The 27,479-nt window shown below is 57.6% G+C and overlaps 1 protein-coding gene across 1 annotated transcript; it reads right to left on the minus strand.

The window, feature by feature from the left end:
• Positions 1-2,195: 2,195 nt before the first annotated feature.
• Positions 2,196-26,797, minus strand: RCC2 (regulator of chromosome condensation 2). Its single transcript, XM_075551203.1, has 13 exons — positions 26,598-26,797; positions 25,247-25,533; positions 20,045-20,138; positions 16,812-16,955; positions 14,549-14,680; positions 14,116-14,204; positions 12,733-12,847; positions 10,206-10,372; positions 8,656-8,836; positions 8,286-8,391; positions 6,686-6,758; positions 4,582-4,659; positions 2,196-4,175 (listed from the first exon to the last, which is right to left on the minus strand). The coding sequence occupies exons 2-13, from the start codon at positions 25,523-25,525 to the stop codon at positions 4,071-4,073; spliced, it is 1,563 nt and encodes a 520-aa protein (XP_075407318.1). The 5' UTR covers positions 25,526-25,533; positions 26,598-26,797; the 3' UTR covers positions 2,196-4,070.
• Between the last annotated feature and the right edge of the window lie 682 nt (positions 26,798-27,479).

The raw sequence follows: 27,479 nt of genomic DNA on the forward strand, positions 1-27,479 counted from the left end.
CAGATGCCATCCTCAAGGTTGGCTTTGTGGAAGATGGGGACAATCTCGGAAACTCAAAGGGGGTAGGTCCAACCCTGCCCCAAGGTCCGCTGAGCAGGCTTCAACTACAAGCTGCTTTAGTGAGCCCTCGGGGTGGGGTGACACGTTGAGTCTGGGGTCTGAAGGCAGACAAGAAATGCTCTCCACTCCCTCCTGTCACCCACAAGAGGCCAGTTCATACCCCAATGGCCCCAGGGCTTTGTGGGTGAGGCCATCCAGTGAGCCCCATTCACTGGAGGTGTCCTGAGGAGATGGCAGCAGTCAGTTCAGGGTCATGCCACCCCAAAGGCCCGGCTGCAGGTGCCCCCTCAGCCCTTTGTCCACCTGTACCCACACCAGAGCTGCCCCTGAGGACAGGGACAGGGACAGGTCCACCCCATGTAGAATTCCAGCTGCAGCTGGTCACCCAGGCTCACTCACAGCAGTGGTGGCAGGTGGGGCTCCAACTCCCCACCCTCTCATTTGACTTCTTGGCATTCCTGCACCCCCCCCCCCCCCCCCCGGTCAGTTCCAATCTGGATGTGTCCAGCCAGTATTGGATGGGCTTTTGAACGTTTGGGAACCAAACTCAAACCTTTGTGGATTGGACCCAAGGTCTCCACATGCCTAGATGCCCCAGCTGCCATATTGGCTCTTGGCAGCATTCCTGGGGATCTGGCTCCCCGGAGTCACTGGCTGAGATGGGAATGAGGTCCTCTCTGGATGGCCATCCTACAGGTATCTATCTCCAGGACTCTGCCCTTCCAACATACTGTGGGCAAAGCCAACGGCACCCCATTGACCCAGTGCAGAGTGCGGGTCGTCCTCTGTGGCCCTGGGGCCTGCTGAGGACAGAGCCAGCCTGGCTGTGGTAGGGCTAGTCAGTCAGTGTCCACTCAGCCCAGGTTGCTGGCCGGCAGCAGTGGTTGCTTCACCGAAGCCTTACCTCCTTGGCTACTCACAAGAAAGCCTGCCCTCTCCACCCCCACCGTCTTCCCTCTGGGCTTGCAGCCTGACATCAGAGTGGGGCGGGGGGCTTCTGAGTAAACCCCTCCAAGGTGGCCTTGGACCACACCTGCTCGCTGTCCTGGCTGGCAGCAGTTCCTGGGTGGCTGGAGTGCAGGCAGTGGCAGAGCCCTTCCAGGCCTGGGCTTTCCCACCCACCCACCTATCCCTGCGGCCTTGTCTCATCCTTCTATGCCTCACACCCCTCTTCTGTTAAGATGGCCAACCTCACAGGATCGCCATGGAGATCACAGACATGGTGCTCTGATCTGATACACTCCCAACTGAGGGAGGCCCTAAGGCAGGGAGTGGGCTTCATAACAGAGGGGCCGTGGCCAGCAGTCAGGGCGCTCCCTGGGAGCCGAAGATGCGCATGTTAGGTGGGGCTTGCCTACCACCCACAAGGCAGTGTTGGAGGGTCTGTTGCTCTGTCGGGTCACCAGCAGCCAGCGCGGACCACGCCCAGTACGTGGGAGCAGCAGCCTAGAGGCTCACTGCCTCCATCTGGGCAGAGCAAAGCCTGCTTATGGTGTCTGGCCAAGCTGTGGACTGGTGCCTCCCAGTGGACAGCTCACCACACTGTATCAGGGGCTGCTACTGCCAGAGCAGCTGGACAAGCTGAACCAGGCCGGTGTTTAACCTGGTAAGGTTCCCCTTCTAAAAAGCCCAAGGGGCCCTGTGGGCGTAGTGGGTTACATGGTGGGCAGCTTTCCACAAGGGTAGACTTCAAAATCACCAACGCACCAAGGAGGGAGAGGCGGCTTTCTACACGGTGAAGTTAGCACCTATCAGCCACAGGCAGTCCCAGTCAAGCCTACGGGTCGCCGAGGAAAAGGAGGGTGCCTGCTTCGTCAAGATTGCCGCTGCAGCGCTGCGCAGGTGGGATGGAACTGATGGCGGCTGCTCAGGCGTCGGCTTGGCAGGGTTGCAGGGAGAGAGTGGAGCAATGCTCCCCTGGCTCACTGTGTGCCAGTTGCTGTTCTGGAAACTCCATTTTCCAGGCTTCACAGGGGTTCAGATAAACGTAAAAACCCCTGATCTTCACACAGGCCCCAGGGAGGGGCTGAGCTGAAAGGGCACCCCCCAAGCTCGTGAGTGCTGGGGCTTGGGAGCAGGTGGTCCGCCTTGTTTCTTTCTTATGTGCTACTGAAAAACAAACGCCAAGGCTAAAACAGAGTAAACAAGATGTCCTTTATTTAAAATGTTTACTCCAGAAATATATATATGTATATATATATAAAAAAAAGACAGACAATTACAGCACTACACCAGGCACCTGCGACCAATCACAACCTCTTGGGTCCCCTTCTCTCTAAGCCTCTTCGTTCATATTCTCCTTCCTGAGCTGGAAGACATGGCAGACACCCCGAGGGTCAGCACAGCCAAGCCCCTTCGCAACCTGGCTTACTCCGTCCCCCACCCCCTTTTTGGAGTGCTCCGACCTTCCCCAACACTAGGGGACTCTGCTCCTTGGGAAGTTCCTAAGTCAGGTAGCGTGACTGTGAAGGGAATGGTCCCTTCCTGACTCCAGGCCCTGCAGAGGGGCTTTGGAACAGTCTGGCCGTTGCGCAGATCTACCCACTGAAGATCTAGGCCCCAGCTCGGCCTAGGGTCCTCCTTCCTGCACACAGGACGGGGCCCACACAGCCCTGGGCGCAGGCAGAGCACACAGGCAAGTAGATTAGGTCCTGGCATGGAAGCTGGAGGCAGAGTGGGGACTGGGGCGATTTGGGCGCATTCGGTTAGCTGAGCAGAAGCTTTGAAGTGGCTGGAGTGTCTCCCCTGGACTACAGCCTTAGACACAGGACCGTAGAGATGAGCATGGGGACTAACCCCTGTAGGGACGCAAGCCAATCTGCTATGGCAGGTGCCGGCACTGGTTGAAGCCGGGGAACTGCACAGTGAGGGAGAGCAGGGCAAAGCAACGACGGCTGGTCATTTTTTGGCATTTTAACATCCAGACAGCGACATAACAGCAAAAGCAAAAAAAAAAAATCAGAGACTGGTATTGAACTTCCCCGTCCACCCAAGCCTCACACTTGAAGCCCCCTCCTCCCCCATAAGCACCGCTAAACGGATCATCTACTTAAAGCACCCAAACCAGTCCAGCCCCTTTAGCCGGCCAGAGGGAGCCGGGCCTTGGGGCCAAGCGAGGAGGGTTCCGGGAAAGGCACAGCAGGGTGACCGGGGCCGAGCTCAGGCAGAGGGCACTTGGGGGGGTGGGGGGGTGCGGGGGGTCCCGGCATCTGCACTGCCGTGCAGGGAGGGTAAGGGGACTCTTCAGTCATCGACTACTTGGGACCAGAGTCAAGCAGGGCCTCTGAGCGGGGCAGCGAGGCGCCTTGGGAAGGAAGATAGCCCTGGCAAGGCCAACCCTGGGCCGGGAGGCCGCCCAGCAGGTCCATGAGCTGCAGTGACCACCAACCAGCCTGGGCCCCGCCTCCATTCATTCCCCACCCCCACATCGCCACTGGGTCCAAGATCACCACCCATCTGGACTTCCTTTTAGAACAAGCGAGAAGTCGCTGAAACACAGGTTCCGGGCCCCACAGCCCAGGGAGGACAGCAAATCCTGTGAGTGTCTAACAAAGGGGGGAGGGGGGGGGCGGCTGCCTGGAGGGGCCACTTCTGAGCAAGTGGTCCTTCTTCTCCCACGTAGCACCCATTCTGATCACAAGGCTAAATACAATTGGGACAGGTCCTTTTGGGAAGTGTATTTAAAAGAAAGAGAAAAACAGCTTTTAAAAAAACCAAAACAACAAAAAACCTAGAGGTTGCTCAAAGTGTCTGCCTCTTTTGTAGGAATGGTAAATCAACTCTGAGCAAATGTTTTAATTCAACATGGAGGAGAGGAAAACCCACTCTGGAAAGTATACAGAAAAAAGGTAGCTGACGTTGGACCACTTATAAAACGGAACCTGGGGGGCGGGGGGGGGCTAAACAAAAATGCACCTTCGGTCCCCTTCAGACTGTCGATCCCGCGGGCGCCCCGGCCCCGGCCCGAGCCCCAGCTGCAGCAGGTGAGGCGGCGCTGGGCGGCGGCGGCCTCAGAGGGTGCGGGGGTTGTACTCCGGCAGCTTCTTGAGCTTCTCCTTCTCCGTGTCGCCTTCATCCCTCGCGATCACCAGGGAATGTGAGTAGCCCATGGCGACCTGAGGGGACACAGGGGGCTGGCTGGTGAGCAGGGGCCCCCCAGAGTGGACAAGCCCGCTGGCCAGCAGTGTAAAGGTCACTCCTGGAATCACGCCCCAGCCCTTGCCAGCCAACCACATCCCCCCTAGGCAGCAGCAGGGAGACCTGGCTGGGAGGAAGCTCCTGGGCTGGGCTGGGCTGGCAGGAACTGGGGGAGACAGAGGGCCTAGCTGACCATCTCTGGGACACACAGGACCAGCCCTCCTGGCTTTCTTGCCCAGATTGCCACCCCACCCACCCTACCCGAGACCTGGCAGCATCCCTCTGCTCCCACCTTCCCTGCTGTCACACTGCAAGGACACGGGAGTGTCCGTCCACAGTGGAGCGTGCAGGCTGCGGGGGGCTGGCACGGAGGCCCACGCTCACCTGTTCCGTGAACACGCCGTCCAGCGTCTTCACCTCCTGGGCTGCCGTGGAGGACTTGGGCTTGTGGTCTCCATAGCCCTGACAAAGCACAAACACGGGGCCAAAGGCGGGTTTTCCAGGCGCCCTGCTCACTGCAGGCGGGCTTAAGCCTCTGCCCCGAGGCTCCATTCACTCTGGCTTGGTGGGGGCCGGGGAGTCCTGGGGTTCCCAACAGACACACGTGGCTGCCAGGCGGGGACCATGCATGACCACGGCACCCGCCCTACGAGGCCGTGGGCTAGTTTATGCATGACAAGCAGGGAGAAATGGCAACTGGAGCCCTGGTCCACAAACCCGTGACGCCCCAGGGCGACAGGGCCGACTGCCTTCCCCAGAGCAGTAACAATCCAGGACCAAGTCCCCTGGTGAAGAACAAGGTCCTGGGTAGGGACTGACCGCTGTGAGCCAGAATCAATGTGACAGCCACGAGTCAGAGATGGGAACCAACAGGCCAGCAAGAGCCATGGGCTTCATGAAACCAGCAGAGACCTCCCTCCACAGCCGGTCCAGTCCTTTCCGTGTCTCCCTGCCCCACCTCCCAGGGCCCCCCTGCCCCCCTCACACTCCCCACCAGTTCAAATTCAGAATTTAGAAGGATTTAGAAGGCAAGAAAGTCTACTTTAGAAGGATTTAGAAGGCGAGAAAGTCTAGTTCCGAAAGACTCAGGAGAAACAACTTCTGTAAGGTGGTGCTGGTTCTTCTCAAACTCCCGCAAGGGGGTGGGGGGGGTGGGGGTGGGCCTCTGTGTCCCCTGCACTGGGCCATGTGTCCCTGAAGCTGCCAGATCAAGGAGAAGGCACATTCAGCCATGGCCCTGGGACAGCTGAGGAAGTGCGAGGGGGGAGGAAACCAAGAGGATGGGCAACCGGAAGTGACAAGTTTACGTGGAGCCAAGTTACCAGGAGTTGAAACTACGCAGACAGCTAGCTTCCTCCTCAGAGTGAAGACCTGTAGACTCGACAAACAGGTCGCCTTCAACGCCAGGTGAGCTTTCTATTCAGAAACCTTTCTTTGGTGCCTAAGTCGGTTCAGACACAAGTTGAGCACCTCATCTCCTATCACTCAGGAGAGGAGGGTGGGCCACCGCAGGCCATCTGAGCAGATGTGCTCAGCCAGACACCAGCCTGATGCTGCTCAAAGGAATGGCAGAAGCTGTGAGCTGCATGCAGCAACCAAGGATGTGCCTCATTGAGCACTGTGGGACCACAACTGACCCCAATGGCCTCATTTTAAAATGAGGGCAGTGGAGGTTTGAGGGCTGTCTCCCAGGACAGCTCCATGAACAGGCAAGTTGACACCCACATGGGACTCACGCTGCGCATGGCCTGAGGGTCTGAAAGGCTTGCAAACCCCACCGTCAGGGGAAGAGGAGGAAGAAGGCCTTCCCAGATATCAGAAGAATCACTTCTAAATTCTCCACTAGCCCGAGACCAGAAGAATGGGGCGTCCAGCTACCGATCAATCTGGGCAGATTCTCGTCCAAACAGAATTAAAATGCTCACAAAAACGCAAATGTTTTTTACATGTTGAAATAACTATGTTCTAGTGTTATTAGCACTTCATCCACATGTCATACAATTCAGTAATTCAATTGTATCAGAAGGGCTGTACAACTGTCTTCATATTCAAAAATGCAAATCTTTAAGTCCAGCTGGGCTGGCCGAGACCACCCTGAGACATCCGAGCTAACCCACCAGGCCGCCTTCCGACAGAGAAGGACATCACACTACACCAGGGACCGTGCTCCATTCGTAAAAACGCCTGCCTGAGCCCAAAGGCCAAGACTCCCTTCAAAGGAGCGATGAGCGGACGCGGACAGCCAGGACACAGCCAGTGAGGTCCCGAGTTTATCAAATGAGGTGGGGACCAACAAACGGGAAGCTAACCGGTAGCGCTTCACCAAAAAATGAACAAATCACTTGAGGACGAAACAGCCCACCCACAGGCAGAAGTGACCCCCAATCCAACGAGCACAGGACTGTCCTTGAGGGCCAATGTGAACCAAACACCCTGAAACGTCCCAGCGCTTCGGCACCACTGGACTTGCCACAGGGACCCAGCTTACCAGTTCCCCAAAGGTGGGGGATGGGCCCCAGCTGATGGTACTCTCGTCGGCGGCCACGATGATGCTGCTCTTCCTGGAATCAGGTAGAGGCCATTACTGCCAGGCCACAGCCCTCAGCCAGGTCCCACCCAGAACCCCCCAGGCTGCCGGTTGGGTCACCTGCCCACGCCCAGGATATGAGCAACTGGTTTTAACATCAACTACAGCTGACCCTCAAACTCTGAACGTGAACCGGTCCACTCAGACTTCACACAACACTAACAGGGAGCCATTCCTCCCCAGGTTCAAGGGGCACACAGCAAGCAGAGTCCTCTCTCGGTTCCTGCTGCCCAGTGCCTTGAGATCCTGGGCATGCTCCCAAAAGCAGAAGCAGTCATGACCCGGCAAGATGAGCCACACTGAGGATCTGTGGCCCAGACTGAGGTCTGTGGGTGTTGGCTTTGCTGACACCAGCATGCAGCCAATGTGAAAAAGGCAATTCTCAAAGTCACGGCTGCAGTAATCCCAGCACAGTGAAAAACATGCATTTTTGGTGAAATACTGTACCTCACATTGAGAGTTGACTTTTATGTTACAATACAGCTAACCAAAAAGGGTGTTCACCAGCCACTTTCATTATGAGTAAAGCTTTTGGGATGAACTATTAGTTATTGTGGTTTTCAATGGCCTTCAGGAAGGGATAGCCACCCCCACGTTGTTCAGGGAAGGGCCAGCTGCCTACCCTTTATGAACCCCAGTGTACCCATTTCCAAAGAGCAAACAAACTGAGGGGCAGGCAGGTATTCCCTCTCATAAAAACGAGCCCCACTTAGGCAGGATGAGCCCTGGTGGGATAGTGGTTACACAGTGGGCTGTTACCCACCAGCTGCCCTGCAGATGACAGTGCAAGCTTTCTACTCGTGTAGAGCTACAGTCTCGAAGAAACCCACAGGAGCTCTACCCTACCCTGCCCGCGATGGCCCCGGAATCACCATCCACTCCGTTTCAATGAGTTCGGGGTTTGTTTTGTTTTTTTTCAGTTTTAGGTAAGACTGGACAAAGGGCCATGGAACCAGGCTTGAGTGGGTGGGGGATTAGACCGCAGTGGAACCATAACACCTCGTTCCACAGGGCGAGACTTCAAGAGTTTCATCAACAAATTCTGGTCATGCTGCACCGCCTCCCGCGCAGGCAGCCGACCACCACCCTGCCCACCCAGAAGCACGAGGTAACTCAGCAGGTGTGCCCAGAGAATGCCTTCTTCTCAGTGGGTCAGAGTAACTGACCCCCAAGCCCCACAGATCTAACTAGCAGGAATTCTGAACCTGCAGCCACAGAACACAGCAAATCTTCAAAGTGGTCAGTCTTCCAAAGACTCAGCCAAGGGCTAGCTTTCCTCTCCCGTGCTGACCACCTGGAGAACAGCACCTCCCGACAGTCTCTGTGCCTCACTGCCCAGCACCCTGGCTGCTGGTCCTCCACGCTGTCTCTGCTAAGGGACAGTCTGACCCTCCACGCGAGAGCAGGGAGGGCCTGGCAGAAGGGAAGGAGTCCTCCCAAGAGTGTCTGACACATCCCCGGGGTAGGACAGACAGAGGGACAGCAGCAGTCCTGCACGTACCCACAAGCCAGGCTCCGGATCTTCCAGCCGCATAGGTCTTGTACTGTTTTCGGGTACATGGTGGACTCTCGAGAGGTGTTGGTGGCCCCCCAGAAAAACAGACCACCTGGAGGAGAACAAACACATACCCCTGTGAGGCGGTACCTGGGGAGAGGGGCGGCCTAACCTGCACCCACACTGCTGGGGAGCGCGGATGAACCATGGCTGACAGTGGCACCACGGCACCGCACCAGGGAACAGGGCAGGGTGGGATGCCCATCTCGGAAGCCCGAGCTGCAGGGGAAGGGAGACCCAGGCCTGACTCAACAGCTGCCGCCCGGGGGCAGCCCCCGTCGGGGGTGAGGGTGGTGTGCGCGTGCGTGTCACTGACCCACTTCGCTGACGGCGAAGGAGCAGGTGTAGCCGGCGTAGATCTGAGACGCCCCGCGCCCAGGGAAGTCGAACAGTTTGACCAGACGGGGCACCATCTCGTCCTTCTGCTCGGCGTGGCCCAGGCGGCCGTAGCCCCCGAACCCCCAGGAGAAGACCCGCTTCTGGGAGTCCAGGACCAGCTGCAGGGAGGCAAATGCAGGATGACACACACCAGTGAGTGAACAAGGCAGGCCATGGACGGCTCCCATGCCTAAGCCCAACAATGGAGCCGGAAATGAGAACCCACCTCCACCCATCTCCCCCGGGGAAAGCCGTGCCAACAGCAGGCACAGCAACATGACGTGCCCCTCCTTGTGAGGGGCCTGCTCAGGCCTTGGGACGCGATCTGAAAGGTCAGCAGTTCAAACTACTGGAGGCTCCGGAAGAGAAGGATGGGCTTTCCACTCCTGTAGACTCAGTCTCTGAAGCCCACAGGGGCAGGGCTACCCTGTGCTACGAGGTCACTGTTTTTGAGTCACCAGTCTCAAGGTCCTGAGTTGAGTTTCTACGTGGCCAGTGCACCACTTTCTCTGCCAGAAACGCTGTTTTCCACTCGGCGTAGTTTATCTTAACCTAGCCCGGGTGTCTACTGTAGAGGGCAGTGCCCTCAACTCTGTCATTTAACCAGGATGACAGACTGACGGAGGAGGAAAGCACCTGCCTGCCAGGTTGTGCTGGCAGCTCCCCATCACAGGCACACAGCCGCCGACCTGGTCAACGAGCTATGCCTTGGGCTGCTAGCAGGGAGGTCAGCAGTACTCTACTCAGGAGCTAGTCTTGGGTAGCTCTACGCTGTCCTCCACGGTCACTGTGAGCCAGCAATCGACTGGATGGCAGTGAGCTTGGGGTTTCTGGTGGTCAATGAGCAGCAGCAGCAGCAGCGCACGCGCGCACACGTGCACGTGCACGTGCACACACACACACACACACACACACACACGTAGACCCCAACTTAGGAGATCCTGCACGGAACCTGAGCTCTCCCCTTCGAGGCCTACTAGCAACAATGAGACCGCAGGAAGCCTGCCAACCAGAGCTAACTTCCTTGCTCAAACAGAAGGTCTGGGGCCTAGTTCCTAGTTGGGGTGTGTGTGTGTGGTGTGTGTGTGTTCCTAGTTGGGGGGGGGGTGCGGTGCGTGTGTGTGCGTGCCCTTCGTGCATCGCCCATCCCTTACGGAGGAAGAAAACGCTGCTCAGCCCACAGCACAGAAAGCAAAGGGGCTTCAAAGAGTTTGTGGAAAAGTGGAATTAAAAGCCATTGGACTTTTTTGAAGTCTAGTCCGCCAGTCAGCCACATCAGTAGCAATGACAGGGAACTACGGCGTGTTCTTGTTCTTTTAAGGAAAAGAGGCGGGAAGGGTTGAGACTCGGTGCTCCAGCTGTGCCGGCAGGAAGTGCTTGACTTGGTCAAGCCTGGAGGCCCCCTGCTTCTGAGCAAAGCCTCTCTCCAGTCAGCTTTCTCCCGGGTGAAACAGGGACGTGAAGCAGGCCCCGAGGAGGGAAGCTCACCGTATGGTTCGCGCCACAGGCCACATCACGCACAACCACGTTTGGGACTGGCAAAATCTGCCCATCTTTCGTCTTCTCGATGAAGATGGCCACACGCCGGGGCACCAGCTCACAGTCGTACTCTATCCGCTGCGCCCGCGCGATGAACTTCCCATCGGAGTTGTGTCCTAGGGGCGAGGCGGCAGCAGTCAGGGACCAGCAGTGATGGTGGCCCTGCAGGGGGTGGCCCAAGGATCACTAACTGGTGGGCCACAGAATCGACGTTGTGGGTGGAAACCAGTCTTCCTGTATGTTTTAAACAACACTCCGTTCCGAATGTTATCTGCACGCATGTCTACTGGCTGCAGGCTGTCTGTCTGCTGCAGCTGGGGACACCTCAGGGGGCGCCCAAGGGACCACGCTCGGCCAGCAGTGCTCCCTGAGCTGTCCACACGTCTGTTCTGACAAGCCCACCATCCCCACGCCCCACAGCAGGAGCTGCTCCCACACTGCCATGACGTGAGTCAACAGGGACACGCCACACCACCCACACACCTGCAAACTGGTTCCCGCTGCACACGCGGGGTGATGACAGTCCCCCTCGTCCTGAGTGGCTACCGTTTGTCAGTGGCTTGTCAGCTGCCCGTCACAGCTGTCCCTGATCAGGCGTGTCTAGTACACCTCTATGCGTGGCTTTCACGCCACTGACTGCAATGTATCCCGGGACCACAATAAAATTAGCAGGCACGGTTTCAAAACATCCCTCTCTCAGGATTCGGATGAGCCGGCCACAGCCCCTCTGCTGTGCCCCTCCACTGAGAGAGAGGCCCAAGGTCACGGTTGGGGGGGGCTCATCCTCTCCAGGCTGTACTGAATTGAGGGAGGGGGGCCTCACAATGAAAAGCACTTGTACGTCAGGACACAAGGCTGCATCTCTCTCCTGCCCACACACGACTGTACGCACACTTCTCGGGACAAGGCCTCAGAAGACCCTCCACTATACAACCAAGCAGCATCGGGTACGGAGACGGACAGGCAACCCAGGAGGGCAGGGTACATGGGGACTGCTTTTCCCTCCCCGTGAAGCTGCTTCCCCAAACCACGGAGCGGAGCTCTCCCAAGAAAACTGGGCCGAGAGTGGCTTCTCTCGTGCTGAGGGGACAGCGCTTGTTACAGAGCAGGCCCGGGGAAGACTGCCTGGACTCTTCCCAGGACACAGGGGCATCCTAACTCGGTAAGGAATCTTTCTGGATGTAGGCTGGAAGACAGGCTAATGTGAGGATGCCAGCCAACTGGCAAGTCAATGACTGATTTCATAAGAAGAAACCCAGCCAATTTAAAACAAGTCTACATTGAACAAAGGAGAATTTTCTTGGATGGGGCCACGCAGTAGCGGTTGGACAAACATTTGCCATTATTGCTACCACCACGGCTGCTTCGTTCTGCCGAAAGGAAAACGGGCTTGCTGTGCAGACCTGGGAAAGCTGAGGGCTGCAGGAAGCAGCCCAGAAACTCATTTCCGGCATGCTGGCTGCGGGCTGGGCTTAGTGGGAGTGCCCGTGGCCATGGAAACAGTTTCTCCAACCCCATCTCTGACAACCAAGGCAGAACGTGCGTAAGGGGTTGTTCTCTTGCGCTGCCGCCCTGAGGCATATTTAGTTTCACAAAGTCTCTGTTCCCCAAGTCTAAGGCCAATGAGACAATCCTTGTTCTATTTATACAGTTTTCCATCTGCCTGCTTCCAATGACGTGGAGACCCAGCAACCCAGATAAGTAGGGGCCCGCTGCTGAACTGGCAAGTGGAGATGCCAGCAGAGGGCGCCCACTGCCTACCTCCTACTCACCCCACCCCTGCCCGGAAGTGGACAGGGTAGTGGACAGCAGCCAGGAAGAGGGGCAAGGGGGGAATGAGCGTGCGCGCACACGCGCACCCCACTCCACCCCCACCCCCACCCGGAAAATCCATCTGTGTCAGAGGGAAGAGAAAATGGAGACAAGGCTCCGTTGAAATTCTCCACTGACTGGGATCCACTTTGCATGTTTTCCTTTCCTACTAAAGGAGGGGAATCCATGTGTTCTGGGGTGACCAGCAGCTGTTCAGGAACGAAAAATCGAGAGGGAGCCCAGTCACTCAGCCACAGGGCAGCTTCTCACACAAGGCCCTAAAAATAACCGCCCAGGGATTTTTTTTCACTTTGGACAAAGGCAAACCTTTAAATGTGCAACTGAATGGATGTGGCTCCCCCCACCCTTTTTTTTTAACAGGACTTTGAAATCCTTTCGTGTAAATGAATTCACAAATGAGAGAAAAGAAGCCTTTGTCAGACTCCAGGGCCGACTTTTTTCCCACCGAGGCAAGTCATTGTGAGCCTCTCCACAACATGCTGTTCCCCCAGACATGGGGCCGGCCCACTTAATGGATAAAGGCCATTATCTGAGATCAGTTGCCCACACTTGTAACCTGTATATCCTCCTGAGTCCTGGCTGCAGATACAGTTGGATTACAGAGCTGAGAGAGAGAGAGAGAGAGAGACAGACACTTCCATACCCAGCTGGCCGTACTCAGGGCACCCAAAGGAATAGAGGTTCCCCTTGCAGTCCATTATCATACTGAATTCGGCCCCACAGGCCATTTTGGTAATTGGCTGACCGTTGTACATTATCTGAAAAGACAAAACAGCAGACTTTCAGACATTTTTTTCTTAAAAAAAAAGATTTCCAAAAACTGCTCTCTGCGGGAGGCATGAAACCGTCACTCCGGCTACAAAAGCAGACGCAGTGGACTCAGCAGTTCGTAATGTAAAAAGCTCAGCTTTTCTCGAACGTGAAGCTTGGGAAATGGATGGAGAATCCACCCCCATCACCCCTAGCTTTCGGCAGAGCCAAGTTCAGACAGGTTAGGTCCATCAGGGCTGTCTCTGGAGCCCTCCAGACACCCAGCGCAGCGTTGCGCCTGGCATGGACGTCACTGGGTGCTTCCAGAACGCCAGCCCCACTGACCCGTCTTCTAGAAAACCGACACTTATCCCCCAGACCTCACGTGAGCCCCTCGCTCCAATGTCACACACGCCTGGCTTTAGAAGGGTAAGCAATTGCTAGTGACACTGGCAGCTGGGAGAATTAACTGTTGTACTTTCTCTTTACTACTGCAGAGATACTCAGCCAATTAGTCTAATTGAAGGTGTGAGCAAGAAATAAAACGGTTCAAAATTAAGGAGCAAGAAGGAAGACAGGGAAGGCCCTGAATAATTTACAACAGGAGCTCGAAACAGACCTAAGAGAGTACATTTAAAACTTGCGACTGCAAGCTACTCAACCTAGGGGAGTACCGGGTATGGACCGGAGGCCAGTGGACACCAGGTAGCAAGCAGAAAGCAAAGACGTGAGCCGGGCTCTGGGGCCACATCCTTGACTGCTTGCTCGACTCTGGAAAATCAGATGCTCCCACAACTCCGCAAGCTGCTGCCAAATGGGTCACCAGGCTCCCAAGCCCCAGCCCTCCCGCCTGTACCAGCTGTTCATGACCCTGCGACAGACTACGCCATCTTTGCCATCCCATCCTTGCTCTGGGCACCCGGGAGGCGACTGTGTTCAAGGTGGAAACTCACAATACTTGCACGGGCACCGTCTCCTCTCTCTCTCTCTCTCTCTCTCTCTGGGAAACGGGCTCATCGGGCTCAAAACAAGGCTTCGCAAACCCCCTTCCCATTTGGAAAGAATCCCTGGTTACAGTATGTTTCCCAACTGTGACCACACACGGAGCGTGTGCGGAGGGCTCCGCTGAAGAGTTCTCCTCAGACCACCTCGACCCTGTGTTGACAAGGGGTCAAGGAACTGGAAGGATGGAGGGGGGTCTGCAGCCCCACCTCTGAGACCCTAAGGGAGCCAGGGAAAAGAGGCCAGCTAGGCTGCCCGGAGAGGCACGAATTACCTGTGCAGGGCTCGGCACCGCGTCTGTCTGATTGCCCAGGCCCAGCTGCCCCATCTTGTTCTCGCCAAAAGCAAACACAGAGCCCGTTTCTGGGAGGAAGAGACAGGAAAGGAAGAATTATCAGGCTGAACGTTTTGAACTAGACTTTGAAAGAGGGGCGCCAGGCAGCGTGGCCGTAAGAGACTGTGCCCAAAGGCAGTGGAGAGATGGCCCTTCTGAGCAAGCCCACCTTACCCCGGAGTCTGGGGGCGGAGAAAGCCTGCCCCTGGTCTCCAGGCCCTCCCCTGCCAGGGTCTCCCTGTGCCCCGGGGTAACTCTCTGGACGCCTCCAAAAAATCACCCTCTGGGCCATCTTGACGGAAGTCACGCAGTGGGCGAACCCACGCTCTCCTGCCAAACTGAGAAGGTGCCCCGGTGCCCGCTCCAGGCCTACCTGTCAAGGCCAGGGTGTGGTTCCGCCCGCAGGCGGCCGACACAATCCCTTCGTGGCTGAGCGCCTCGATGAGCTTGGGCGCCTCCACTCTCTTGGTGTCACCATGGCCCAGCTGCCCCTTCTCGTTTCGACCTGCAAGGCCAGGAAGAGCGTGGGGACAGAGCAACCTGGCCGGGGACGCCCGCCCGCCTGCTCTCCAGCCAACACCAAACCAACTCTCAGCACTGGGCAGGTGAGACATCAGGGTGGAAGAAGGCCCCAACCTCTCAGTCATCAGCAGCCTCCGGAGACTGGCCTGGCCAGGTGAAGGGTAAGGGACATGGGCTGTCCCGAGAGGCGGCCTCTTCAGGCAGGACAGCCTGCCAGCAGCGGCCACCTACTTCACCTCCTCTGACCGCCCCCCTTTGGGGTCAGCGGTCACACATGCACGTGGACAAGTGTGCAGTTTGACATGGGTGTTGCTCGTGCACACGCAGTGCGTGGGGAACATGGGGAAACACACAGCTTGCTCCTCCTTGCTTCTCACAGTATCTGACAGACAACTCCCCCACGTCCTTCCCCCTCTGGGAGGTATTTTCAGACAACCATCTTCAGCACCTGCCTCACAAGGGCTCATTAACCGGCTCCTCTGGGCATCCGCCCTGGGCCAGTGTTCCTGCTGCCATGTCTCTGCCTAGAACAGGGTGCTCACAGAGCCGAGCCAGCCCCTGTCCTTGCCCCCAGCCCTTCACCACGAAGCCCGGTTCTGAGCAGACCCCTCTGCCAACAGAGCCGATGGGGTATGCCCTCTAGCACAGCCCCCCGCTTCCATGGCAGGCACGGCGAACAGGGGTCTGTAGGAGAGCTGGAGCCCGCTAGGAAAGCCTGCCGGTGTTCCAACACCGGTTACGACAGTCCCCCAAACAGAACTCGGCCAAGGGTCACTCCCAAAGCCCCCGACTTGTAACCCCAGCATCAGACCCGATTCTGCTGGCAGAGACCCCCAGACTTCCCCAACAGCGATGCTGAGCGCAGAGCCCCAGCGGTGAGGCCGTCCACCTCGGAGAGACCCAAAAGGGAGAGCAGCCTCCCCGGACAGGAGGGAGCGTGCCTCACGGGAGGACGCTGGTGACAGGAGGGCCAGCTGACAGGCCGGCTCCCTGGGGCAGGGGGGCGGGGGAGCGCCACCTTGCTCGGTGCACAGGGCCGCACATCGGCTTTGGGCAGGTCACATCTGCCAACCCCCGGGAGCGCTCCCTGCCCCTGGGGTCAGCACACGGGACATATTTAGCAACACCACGTAAGTGAAATGCAGCGCAGAGATGAGAAACGGGCTATTTGGGAAATCGGACACAAAATGCAGCACAGGTGTCGGAAGAGATCCTGGGGGTGTTGCTTTGGAAGCTCACCTCACACCAACCCCAGAAAACAAAACGTACCCGGCAATGTCAGCACCCAGAGATGACAAAGTGGAAATCTGGGCCAAACTTGTTAAGTTTTTTTCCTTCTCTCTCGCCAGAATTACAAAATTAGCAAAGTGCAGGGAAGACAGCAGATGTTAATATATTTGGACTTTGGTACACGAGCTCAGAAAATCACAAAAAGCAGTTCAAGCAGACGGGGCTGAAACGGCGGTCATATGGACCAACAGCCAGCCAAAGGACCAGAAACAAAGGGTGGGCACAGGAGCCAATCCCGCAGCTGGGAGACAGGGCCAGGGGCTACCAGAGGGCTTGGGCTAAACTCAGTCATCTGGAAGAGGAAGCAGGCGGTGATAGGCGAGCCTCTGCAGAGAGCCCTGCCAGGGGGAGGAGGCAGGCTCCAAGGCAAAGGAAGGAAGCCAGCCCCAGTCCTGGGTGAGGAAGCACAGAAGAGAAAGATACCAGGGACACGAGGACCGGACAAGCCCGCGGCGGGCCCACTTGGACAGAGCTGTGTGCTTGGCTATGGCATGCAGTGACAGCTTTGTAGAAGCCAGCAGCACGTGAAGGTTTTAGACCATCCTGTCATGAAGCAGAGAGAACATGCCTCACACAGCAACTCTGCTGCAGGCACCTCAGGATCCAGAATCGGTGAAAGTTGCGTGAAGAGGAGGATTCAGAGAAGTGGGACACAGCTTATCAGTACAATGCAGGAGAGACGGGGGGTAGGGGTGGGTGTGGGAGATGTCATGGGGGCAGAGGGCGCAGGGAAAGGGGTGCCTTAGGAAGGCGCCATCCTCTTTCACAGGCAGAAACCCTGCAGGGCAGGCAGGACAGAGCTGCACCCCCAGCTCAGTACTTACCCCAGCTCCACAGCTTCCCTTCCGTGGTGATGAGGAGACTGTGGGCAGCACAGGACCCCGAAACCACTGTCCGCACCCGGACCCCCGACAGGCACCCATACCGATGGGGCCCCCACAAATTCTGACCTAGATTGCGGTAAGCAGCTGCAGAGAGGAAAAAAAGGGAACACATCAAACACTCCAGGAGCAGCGGCTGGCAGCCGAGGACAGGGGCCCCCAGGGGCTGGGCTGGCCTCACAAGGACTTCGCTGCAGCCTCACGGGACACCTGCTGTTTCCTAAGCCTTCCGAGACCAACATCCCTGGGCCCTGCAGGTGCTGACCCGGGCACCTGCTCACCACCCCCAGGACAGGTCTCGGGTGCTCTCACCCCCCCACCAAAGTCTCCTAATAGCCCTCCCCGGAGTGTGCACTTTGCAGCCAGGATACACTTTCTGAGCTGTGACTGAGTCTGCAGCCACCAACCTACCCTGCCAGTCCCCTAGCCAGCTCAAGCTCCTGATGGCTGGTCCCTTCTCAAGGATCCCACTGTGCTGTTGGCTAATTCATGGTCCCTTACATCCGGTTCCATTCAATATTACAGCCAAGCAAATCCTGCCGGGTCTAGTCCTCTCTAACACAAGGGCATCTGAGTCAGGTTCAACTCAACGAGGGGCTGGAGGTTTTGTCTCTGCTTCCCCTGAATGCCCTTTCCGGTACCTGACTTTCTCTCAAAACTCAAGCAGGAATCTCTCCTATGGAGAGCCCCATGGCCAACAAGTGACTTAGAATGTCCCTTTGCACCTGGCACTCGCCCCTCAGCCACAGGTCTCATCAGACTGCCATTCACAGCAGGTAGAAAGTTACCAAGCCAGCACCCAGCACACACTCCTGTTAGCAGCACTGTGGAAGGGAGGAGACTGTGGCCATCTTCCAAAGACCCTGCCTCATGAACAGAGAAGGGCGCCCTGGTGGCATAGGGGTTAACACAAGTTGGAATACTAACTGAAAGGTCAATAGTTCGAGACCATCAGCCACTCTTTGGGAGAAAGAAGAGGCTTTGAATTTCCGTCAACAGTCTTGGAACCCCACAGGGGCAGTCCTACCCTGTCCTACATACAGGGCGGCTCCGAGTTGGCATCTACTCAATGAAAGTGTTTCCTATTTTGGCATTAGCAGGGGCATGGCTAACGCCCGGCATCTTCCACGTCATAGTTTCAATCTGGGACTCTCCTGCACTGAAGTCTAGGCGTGCTCCCAGATCGGTGGGGGCTGTTTTGAAACACCTGCAGCTACCAAATCAAGGCTGTCAGACTGCCGGCGCTGCAGGAACCCCGTGAAAGGCTAGGGGTTCTACTCCACTTCCTGGGCTTCCGAAGCTAACAACACTAAGTACCCGACCAAGACTCTCAATGACTTCTAGGGGAGTCATTCTCAGAAAGAGGGCCAGACTTTCAAATACGGCACTGAAAAGCGACATTATCTTTCCATTAGAAGTCCTAGGTAAGCCCCACAATGGGCATCGAGGCTCCGTGCCTGAAGGCACTTCAAGATGGAAAGACTGGCCAGCAATTTCCAGAAGGAAAGCGGAGCCCCCAGACGGCAGCCCCTGCAGCTTGTACTAACGCCTGCCCGGCAGACGGTGCCTGTTCTAGGCCCCCAGCGCTAACCCAATGCCCAGCCAGGGGGAGTCCCCCAAAGACCACCCCCCTTCTGAGCAGTGACTCCAGCAAGGTCTCCCCACTGCTGATATTGCCAACAAAACGCTCCTGCCTACCGCTCGTCCCCCAGCAGTCGTGAGGTCAGGTGGGCTTCCCGGGCCATGACAGGGAAGACACGGGTTAGGGAGAGATCCTCCTCCCAGTGTGACTCCTCCCACCCCTTTACAGCTGAGAGGGTCAGGTCACCGAGGGCCTAAGGTTATGTAAAAATAGCTTTTAAGAAAAGGGAATACAGGAAAATTCATCTGGAGGGGGGAAAATCACAGAGGCAAATGTGGAAACGGGGAAAGGCTGGAACAAGCCTCATAATTAGGGTCAATCTGTTCAACTTGAACACGAGGATCCAAGACTTCTGTGTCCCAGGGGGCTGGCTTCAGGAAGGTTGGGGGAGGACTCGCTGATGGCCGCACTGATGGTGACAGCTAGTCACCCAGAGCGGCACCAGTGCACCCTGTATATCTGCCAGAGGCAAGAGGCTCTAACCCAGGCCCCGTCAACCTACCTCCTCCTCCACACCTGTGTCCCCAAGCAGGGCCCAGGGCCCACACGGCTCAAAAGCAGCTTGGGGACACCATGGAAGGCAGCACAGGCGGGGCGGGGGGCTGGACAACAGCACGCTCTGCATGGAGCCTAAGTCCTAATGTAAATGGCCTGGTCCCTAAGGTGGGAACCAGAGCGGCTGCAGGTGGCTCAGGTCCCGCCCACATGTAACTGCGGTGGGTCAGGGCGAGGCAGAGCGCACCATCTTCAAGGACAAGGGAGTGGCAACGTGTACATATTTGTTCCATCGGGAGTCTTTCCAAATAAAGCCAAGTTGCCATGAAGTGGGGAAATGTACCGGCTTTCCGGCTGCTGAATGGGCCAGCATTTATTCTCCAGATTTCCGAAAGGCAACTGGAGACAGAAAGGCACTTCTTGGGCCCGCTGTGGCTCTCCCGTCTCCCCACGGACCTGACTTGTGCCGTCAGGCCAGCTCCTGAAACGCTCTTGGCAGCGGGCAAAGGAGCATGCTTGCGGAATCATCCCCCAGGACCAGCATCTTGATTTTAGTGAAGTCACACGAGAAGGAAGACGGAAAAAGGTGTCAGCAAGGAGGCGTTTACTTGAGGTGTTCTGCTTCATCTGAACCAACCGACCTGGGGCTTCTCCTTTTAAAGCACAACCTGTCAACGAGTCTCCCACAAGACCAGGGTTCCAGCCCAACTCCACTGCCCTTCTGGCTGTGCGGCCCTGAGCTCAGCTGTCCCGGTTTAAGAGAACCGATGCCTTCCCTGCTAATGAGCACGGTGCTGGGTCCATTGGAAACAACTCAGGAAAGTGCACTGAGGCCGCGGAGGCCCGGTGGCTAAATGCCAGTCTGTCAGGCCAATCTTGGTCAGCCGTTGGGACCCCAGGCACTGGGGCAGTGGGGCTTTTCCACTGAGATCTGCAGCCCAGGAAACCCACAGGGGCAGCTCTACCCTGGAAGCACAGGGTTGCTGTGGGCTGGGAAGGGACTCGCTGGCAGTGGGTGACGTACGAGTAGCGAACATACCTTGTTGTTTAGGCACTTCTTTTCGACCAATCAAGTCCCAGTTGGTTGCCCCAAAAATCAAAAGCTGCCCTTTGCACTTAGACCCTTCAAGTTTCTACAGAGACAGAACGGGGGAGGGGAGAAAGAATTAGCTTGCTTCCAGCTTTCCAAGGCTCCATCTCCAACAATGGTAGGAAACAAAGAGAAACATTCATTGTGACCGCTGCTACCTGGCAGCTTAAGGCAATGGGCGGAGCTAGCCCAATCCTGGCCCCGCCTCTGTCTCCCTCCTAATCCCAACCTGCCCACAGTAGCAGGCCTGCTTTCATCCTGTGTTTCTTTAAAATGCCTTTTACCACCTAAAAAACAAGCCAGATGGCCTGCCTCCCTCTCAGCACTCCTTCTCCCCCGCCCCCCACCCCCCCACACACACACACACACACTCTCTCTCTCTCTCTTTCTCTCGGCAAGCTGAGTTATACAGGTATTTTGCAAGAAGCCCAGCTCATCCTGAACGCTAGCTATCAGTCATCCCACACAGATTCCAACCCCTAGGAGGCAGAGTAATCCGGCCATCCCCTTTCCCACCATCAGCCCACGGTACCAAGAACTTCTCCTGGGATCAGGAGGGGAAATCGTAGGACACTGGGCCCCAGGTGAATCCCGGGCTGAGTAGTCTCCGGCCAGTGAATTCAATTCAGGAAGGAGTCTCCAACATACCAAGCTATGATGGGTCCAGTCCTCAAACACTAGATGCCAGTACCTATCCTGTCCTTTCACACGGTCCCTTGCCAAGTCTAGGGGGGCATTTACAACATTCCCTGCTGTTTTTTCCCCAAGTCCAGAGACAAAGGTTCAGTCCTCAACTAGCCACTTACTGGTGCACCCTGACGAGAAGCCACAACCCCGCAGCCCATGTGCTGTCGTGTTTCAGTGACGCCTTCCCAGGATAGAGGTCCTGGTTTCCAGAACAGCGTTCTTGGAAGACTGCAGATGCAGACTCACTCGTCCTAACCAGGCTGAGAAGGTTCAAGGCAGTACAGTCCATGCATTCTTAAACCAAACGCTTTGTGACGCGTGAACTCCACAACTGTGTGGCCGTGCAGGCATGGCCTCCCCACCACCCTGGTCCCCGGCCCGTTCTGCTGTCCATTCCACGTGGCAGGGGAAGGTGGTCCAATTACAAGGACAGCCTGCAGTCGGTGTGAAAGGAGGAAGGTAACAGCTGGGGAATCAAGGACCTGTCACAACCTAAATTATTTAGCAAACAACCGCAGCACCCGGCCTCGGATTGCTTGAAGGGCAGCCTAGTTTCCCGTTTAGCGCTCTCCCCGTCCGTCCGCTGCAACTGCCAGGCCGCCGGAAAGACCCGACACTCACTAGAGGACTCGAGGCTGGCTCCCACCACTCAGAGACTTGCCACAACTGCAGCTTGTAGCTACCAAGGACGGGGGAGCAGCTTACGCACAGGGGGTTTCCTTCACAGCAAGGAGGTGCCTGCGGGGGCGAGGGTTGGGGGTGCTGGCCCATCTGGTCAGCGAAGGGTTTATTAAAACAGCAGCAAACTCCATTCAGACCGTTAAGAGACCCTCAAGAGAAAGACCCGGCTTTCTACTCCCTTAAACAGTCTTCCGAAACCTCAGGGGGAAGGGGGGGCAGTTCTACCCTGTCCTATAGTGGGCAGCGACTCGAGGGTAGTTTGGGGTTTTGAATGAGGGCATTTCACGGCATCTCAGGATCATCATGCCCAGTCTATGTGCCCACCATTTATTTATTTACTGCTGCATGCCTCCACCTTCCAGTAAAGCTCCTGCCACTCTTCACCCCCGCGCCCGCGCCCTCCCCCTCCCCATCTACAAGGCTAGCCTCGGCCCTTCCCCAGGGCTGGGAGCGCCAAGAGGTGCTGTGAACCTCCAGGGTGTAATCAAGCCTGCGTTGATGGGACCAGAGATTGTCTTTCAGATGAATTCACTTGGCTATAAAACAGCGGCTTGTGTCTAAAGGCCAAAAGCTTTCAAAACAGTCCCCCAGCCAGGCCAAGCCATTTCATTTCACCCCAGCCTACCGACAACGCGGTCACAGAACCTGGGCTGAGATGAACGGCAAGAGGCAGAAAAATGCACCAGGCGCCTTCAATCAACAAAATGGGATTTCTGGTCCAAAGCGATTCCTGAGTTATTGCTTGAGTGCAAGGAACATGTTTACGAGGCTGAGAGTCAACCTTTTAACATACATCCATTTGGGAAACCGCCCAGAGAAAGACTGCCGGCAGCAACGAATTCCCCGAAGGGCCATTAACTAAAACAGACTTCAAAGAGCAGTTCTCAGTTCTATTTATTTGGTCGTTTCAGATTGGACAGTTTGTCCAGGGGTCCCCTCACAGTCTGGGGAAACAAGGACTGGCTTGCGACAGTCACCTGTGTTCCACGGTTCTTCAGCACCATTCGAGTCATGTGTGGCAGGGCGTGACGCTCACAGGGCAGCCAGGCTACAATCCTCACTGACAACTACCTGCACACCTGGGGCCCTTCGACCGGGTACTGTCTGAGACAGAAGCCATCAGTGTTTGCTTGATAACACCCGTCTCTCACTCAAGCCAGTTTGTCCCTCACCTGTGAGGACTGGGCTCACCTTGCACAAGTTCACCACCTGCAGCTCTGGGCTGAGTAAAAGGAGCAGGGTTTAGACAACCTTCATCAGTGCTGAGGCTCGGGCAAGGGCTCCTCTGGTACATGCTCGGAGCTTGCTGCAGCCGGGGCAGCAGACAGGATCCCCAGGAACTGCTCAACAGGGGAGACCTTGCCTTTCTCTAGGAGACCAGAAGCTGAGCCAGGAAGAGCTGCCGGAGACCTGGGCACGGCCAGGGGCAGTAACTAATGCTAGGCTAATGGAACGCTGGACCCAAACTCCACCTGTGCTACTGAAAACACTTCACACTTGGAGGCTCGCTTCCCAGGAGACATCAAGAGCAGCATTCTTGCTTGTTTGGCTGGACCATCCATTCCACAGGGCCGTCTTCATGAGGCTGCAGCTCCAGCTGTGTGCCTCCCCCACCCCCCCACCCCATCCCAAAGGAAGTAGCTTAGCAGGTCCTCGCGTTTTAAAAGGAATAAGGATCAATACATAGATGGAAGCGATTAAACCTGTTAAGTATGAAGGGGTCTTTGCAAAGTTCAGGGGAAAATTGAACTGAAAGATAAGACTTCCCCACAAACCTTGTCCAAGTGCCTGGTGGAAACAAATTGCAACGGACCGCTGCTGGGTCTTCTTGGGGAGCAACGGAATCTTCTAGTAAGTCTACCCAAGGGCCACTTGGACCAGAGAAACGGCCTTCTTGCCGTACTGCTGGAAGCAGAGGGCTGGCTGAATGGAGAGGCTGCATTGCTTGCTGCCCATGCCCGTTCCTATGCATCCCGCACTGAGGCAGGAACCCTTCCTTCCAGGAAGCCCACGGTCCTAACTCACTGACCAGAGTGCTCTAAATGACCACTGTGGGGGTGGATATTAAAACATGGAGTCCTGGTTTCTGGAAAGTGGCTCTACGTACAATGGGGCCGGGCAGAAGCCCACCTGGCCGTCCCTTCTTTCTTCCTACCACACTGCGGTTGGAAACGTGTCTGCAGAAGCCTCCCAGAAACTTTTTGTCTGAGAAAGTAGCTCCTGTCTTCCGGCTCCTCAATACTCTGGCCTGACCCAAAGTCCTGGCCAGACCTGTTGACACAAAGTAAACGTGCTGGGCACCTTGGCTCTCCTTTATTTTCCTCACTGCCTTTCCCAATGGGTGCCCCCCTCCACTAGGAGACAGGTACAGAGTAATCTTCCCATAGACAATTTACAAGAGGAAGGAGGGGATCAGAAAGCCTGAGCCACTTGTGAATCTGGTTCCATATGATGGTGGACACGGGGCTCATACATCGTGTGCCTCAGTTTCCTCATCTGTAAGGTGGGTCCACCATGCAGGCATCCCCTCAGCTCCTCTAGGGGAGAGAAGTCTGGTCCTAAGCCAGGGTGGGGTAGTGCGTCCCCATGGCTAGCAGCTTAACCCACCTGCTCCAAGGTGGTTTCCTGAGTCAGGCTCAGGAACCGGGGGGGGGGGGGGGGGGGGGGGGGGGGCAGGTCTACTTTGTCATTCAAGGTCACTGTGTTAGAATTGATTCGGGAGCAGTGAGCTGAGTTTCTGGGGGGAAGAACCTCTCCACAGCATCAGACGAGAGCCTTCATGGAAGTTCTTAATGGGTGAGGGGTTTCAGAGGCTCCTGTGAAAGCTTTCACCTTCTCCTCTCTGAAAGCCACAGCAAACTTCTCGGCGAAAGGAGAGAATTCAGACCCTAGACTGAGAACCACGGCTGTGAACCAAGTTCTGCAGACAACCAAAGTTCTGCCCGCTGCGACCCTGGTTGGGGTTTGCAGGCCCCTCGGTGATGATCAAGTCCCTGTCTAGTGTCTAAGCACGCCACGGGGGCGCCTGCTACACACCTGGCCGCCGCCCCCCACCCCCAGCCCAAACGCAGGAAACAAAGCAAGCACCACTCAGCCAGGGGGGGAGAGGGGGGGGAACCGAGAGACTCCCCCGAGCATGCGCCCTCACACCCGCCCAGGCCCAGCACCCCCCCCCCACCTTCTGGGCCGCGCGGGCCGAGCCGGCGCAGGGACGCTCGGGGCATGCGCGTCGGCGGCCAGGCCCCGCCCCCTCGGGGCGCCGGAGCCGAGGCGGCGGGAACCTCAAAGGCCCGGCGCGAACCGCCGCTCCCCACCGAGCGCCGGCGGCCCCCTCCCCCGCGGCGCCCCGGCCGCCAGCCCCGAGTGCGGGCCGGCCGGCGGGCGCGCGGCTCCCCGCGGCCTCCCGCGCCCCCCCTCCGCCTGCGCGAACTTAAGAAAGTCTCCCTGGCGGGGCGGGGGAGGGGCGGGGAGGGGAGGAAGGAGTCGGCTCGCGGAGGCGCCGGGGGCGGGGCCATGACCCCCTCGCGCGGGCTCCGGCCGCCCCTCCCCCGCCGCGGGGGAGCCCGTGGCGCGCGCCCCAACGAGCGGGCCCTCGCGCGCCGGCGGGGTCCGGATAGGCCGCGCCCCGCGCCCGCCCCCGGCCCGAGCCCTTTTGTTGTGCGGAGGCGGCGGCGGCGATGATTCAGCCCGCGGCCTGCGCCCGCCCGCCCGCCCGCCCGGCCACCCCGAGTGCGGGCCGGCCCCCGCCCCGAGCCCCCCTCCCCCGGCGGCTGCCGCACTCACGACGCGCTCCTTGGTGTGCTCCGGCTCGGTGATGACCACGGCCGCGCCGCCCGCCTTGCCCGCCGCCGGCCGCGCCGCGCGCTTGCCCCCGCCGGGGGCCCCGTCGAGCTCCAGGCCGTCCTCGTCGCCGCTGCTGCCGCCGCCGCTGCTGCTGCTGCAGCGCTCCGGCCGCTCGCGCTTCCTGCCCGCCGGGCCGCCGCGCTTCCTGGGCCCGGCGCGGGCCGTGCCGTTGCCCGAGCTCGGCTCTTCCCAGGCCGCCGCCGCCTTCTTCCTGGGCATGGTCGCGGCTGCAGGGAGACACGGGGCCGCGGCGCACAATGGACGGGTTATAAACTGCGCGCGGGGGGGAGGGGAGCGGAGACGAGCCGCCCGGCCTCCACTTCCTCCCCTGCCCGCCCCAAAGTGGCGGCCGCGGGTGGGCGGAGAGGGGGCGAGCGGAGGGAGGAAGTGGGGCCCCTCCCTCGGGCCCGGCCGGCTCCCCGGGGGAATCCCGTGCGGGAGCCCAAATCCCAAATTGCAACCGCTTCTGGGGAGGTTGAAAAAAAGGGGGGGGAGCCTGCCTCCCTCCCCCACCGCCACCCGGACCACTCTCAAGTTAGGGTTGCCGACACCGCATCCCAATTGCAGCCCGGTCCCCAAAGCACCGGAACCTCGGGTCCTCCAAATGTAATCAAGCTTCGAGCCACTTTTAATGAGCCCCCTTTGGCTGCTCCGTGGTGGAGAAGGCGCTCCCTCCTCCCCAGGCCACCCCACCTGCTGCTTTTGTCTCGGCGCCCCCCCCCCCCAGCCCACTCAATTAAAGGCAATTTTCCCCGCCCGCGTCGGCCGGAGCCCCAGATTTCGCCCTAGCCCCGGGGGTTCCGACCACAGGCTCTAATTAGCCGAAGGCTTCAGGAAGGGGGGGTTGGCCCGGGCGAGCAAAGGGGGGCGGGGGCGTTCACAAAATAAAGCCATCCCCAGCCCCCAAACACCTGCTCGCGAAGACCCGAAAAATAAACTTTAACGGCGTCCAGCTCGCTCCCGACTCCCCCTCCGTGAACGTGCGGCCCGGCCGGCGCTCCGGGGTCTGGGCTGCAAAGTGGCCCGCTCCGCGGCCGGTCCACTGCCCCTCCTCGCGTCCCCTCGCGCGCGCCCTGTCTGCCTTTTTTTTTTAATTGATTTTGAACAATGGGATCTCTGTCTGTCTCCGATTAAACCACGTGGATCCGCCTGCCTTCCCCCTTTTTATTCATTCAATCCCCCAACCCCCTTCCTTAGGGTTTTTTTTAACCTTTTCTCCTTTAAAAAAAAGAAGAACAAAACAACTTTCCCAGACCCTGCAAACTGATTGCTGTCGATTTTCAGCCCGTACCTGGGTTGCGCGATGAGAAAGCGGCGAGAAAAAGGAAGAGCAGCAACTCAACAAAAACGACCTGGAGGGTTTTCTTTTCTTTTTTTTTTCCGGCCCAGACGAGAGCTCCAGCCCACTCGCCAGATACACTTAAAATGTAAATAGGAGCTTCCAGAACAAATGCTACAACACAAAACAGAAACACATGTGCCGTCGGACTGCAAGCGAGCTCGCGGCGGGACGGGCGGCGCGCGGCTCGGGGCGCGCGCGCCCCCTGCCGGCGGGCGGACTCCGGCGCCGGCGCCGCCCCCGCGCGCAGGCGGCCCCGCCCACCGGGCCTGCGCCGCGCGCCACGCCGCCAGCCTGCAAGCTCCCGGGGCCGCGCGCTTCCCGCTCCGGAGCGCGCCTCGGCTTTCCACGCAGCGCGTCACAGGGCTCAGGAGTATGCTAGATTGTTTTTCCCGAGCTCGTCTAGACAGGTCACCTGAGGACACTCGCTGGAAAAAAGTTACTTTGTTCACGCACCCACCACCAAGGGCCGTGCCTAATCGACAGACTGGAATCTTAGTAGTACAATTTGAATACTTTCCTCCTGCTCCAAAGCAAACCGTGTTCTGTATGCCTTCGGTTGTGTCCCAGTATGTAGCGAGGTGGCGTTATGTGGCACTTCCCTAAAAGGTTTCACGTGGTCCTTAATTACTCATTGAGTAATTGATTGGAGGACCATGGGGGCACTGGACTGAAGGCTAATTTTGAAGGAGATGTTTTCAATTTTTAACAAATATGTTCAAGATGCTGGGTGCTAGGGTTAGAGGGCTGAGAAACCAAGATTTCTAGCCTACTGGGGCATGCTGTCGTAAGGGTGATGGAAATTATACATATCCAATCGATTCCACTCTAGCG

The sequence above is a fragment of the Tenrec ecaudatus genome, chromosome 1, assembly GCF_050624435.1.
Source record: "Tenrec ecaudatus isolate mTenEca1 chromosome 1, mTenEca1.hap1, whole genome shotgun sequence".
NCBI lineage: Eukaryota > Metazoa > Chordata > Mammalia > Afrosoricida > Tenrecidae > Tenrec > Tenrec ecaudatus.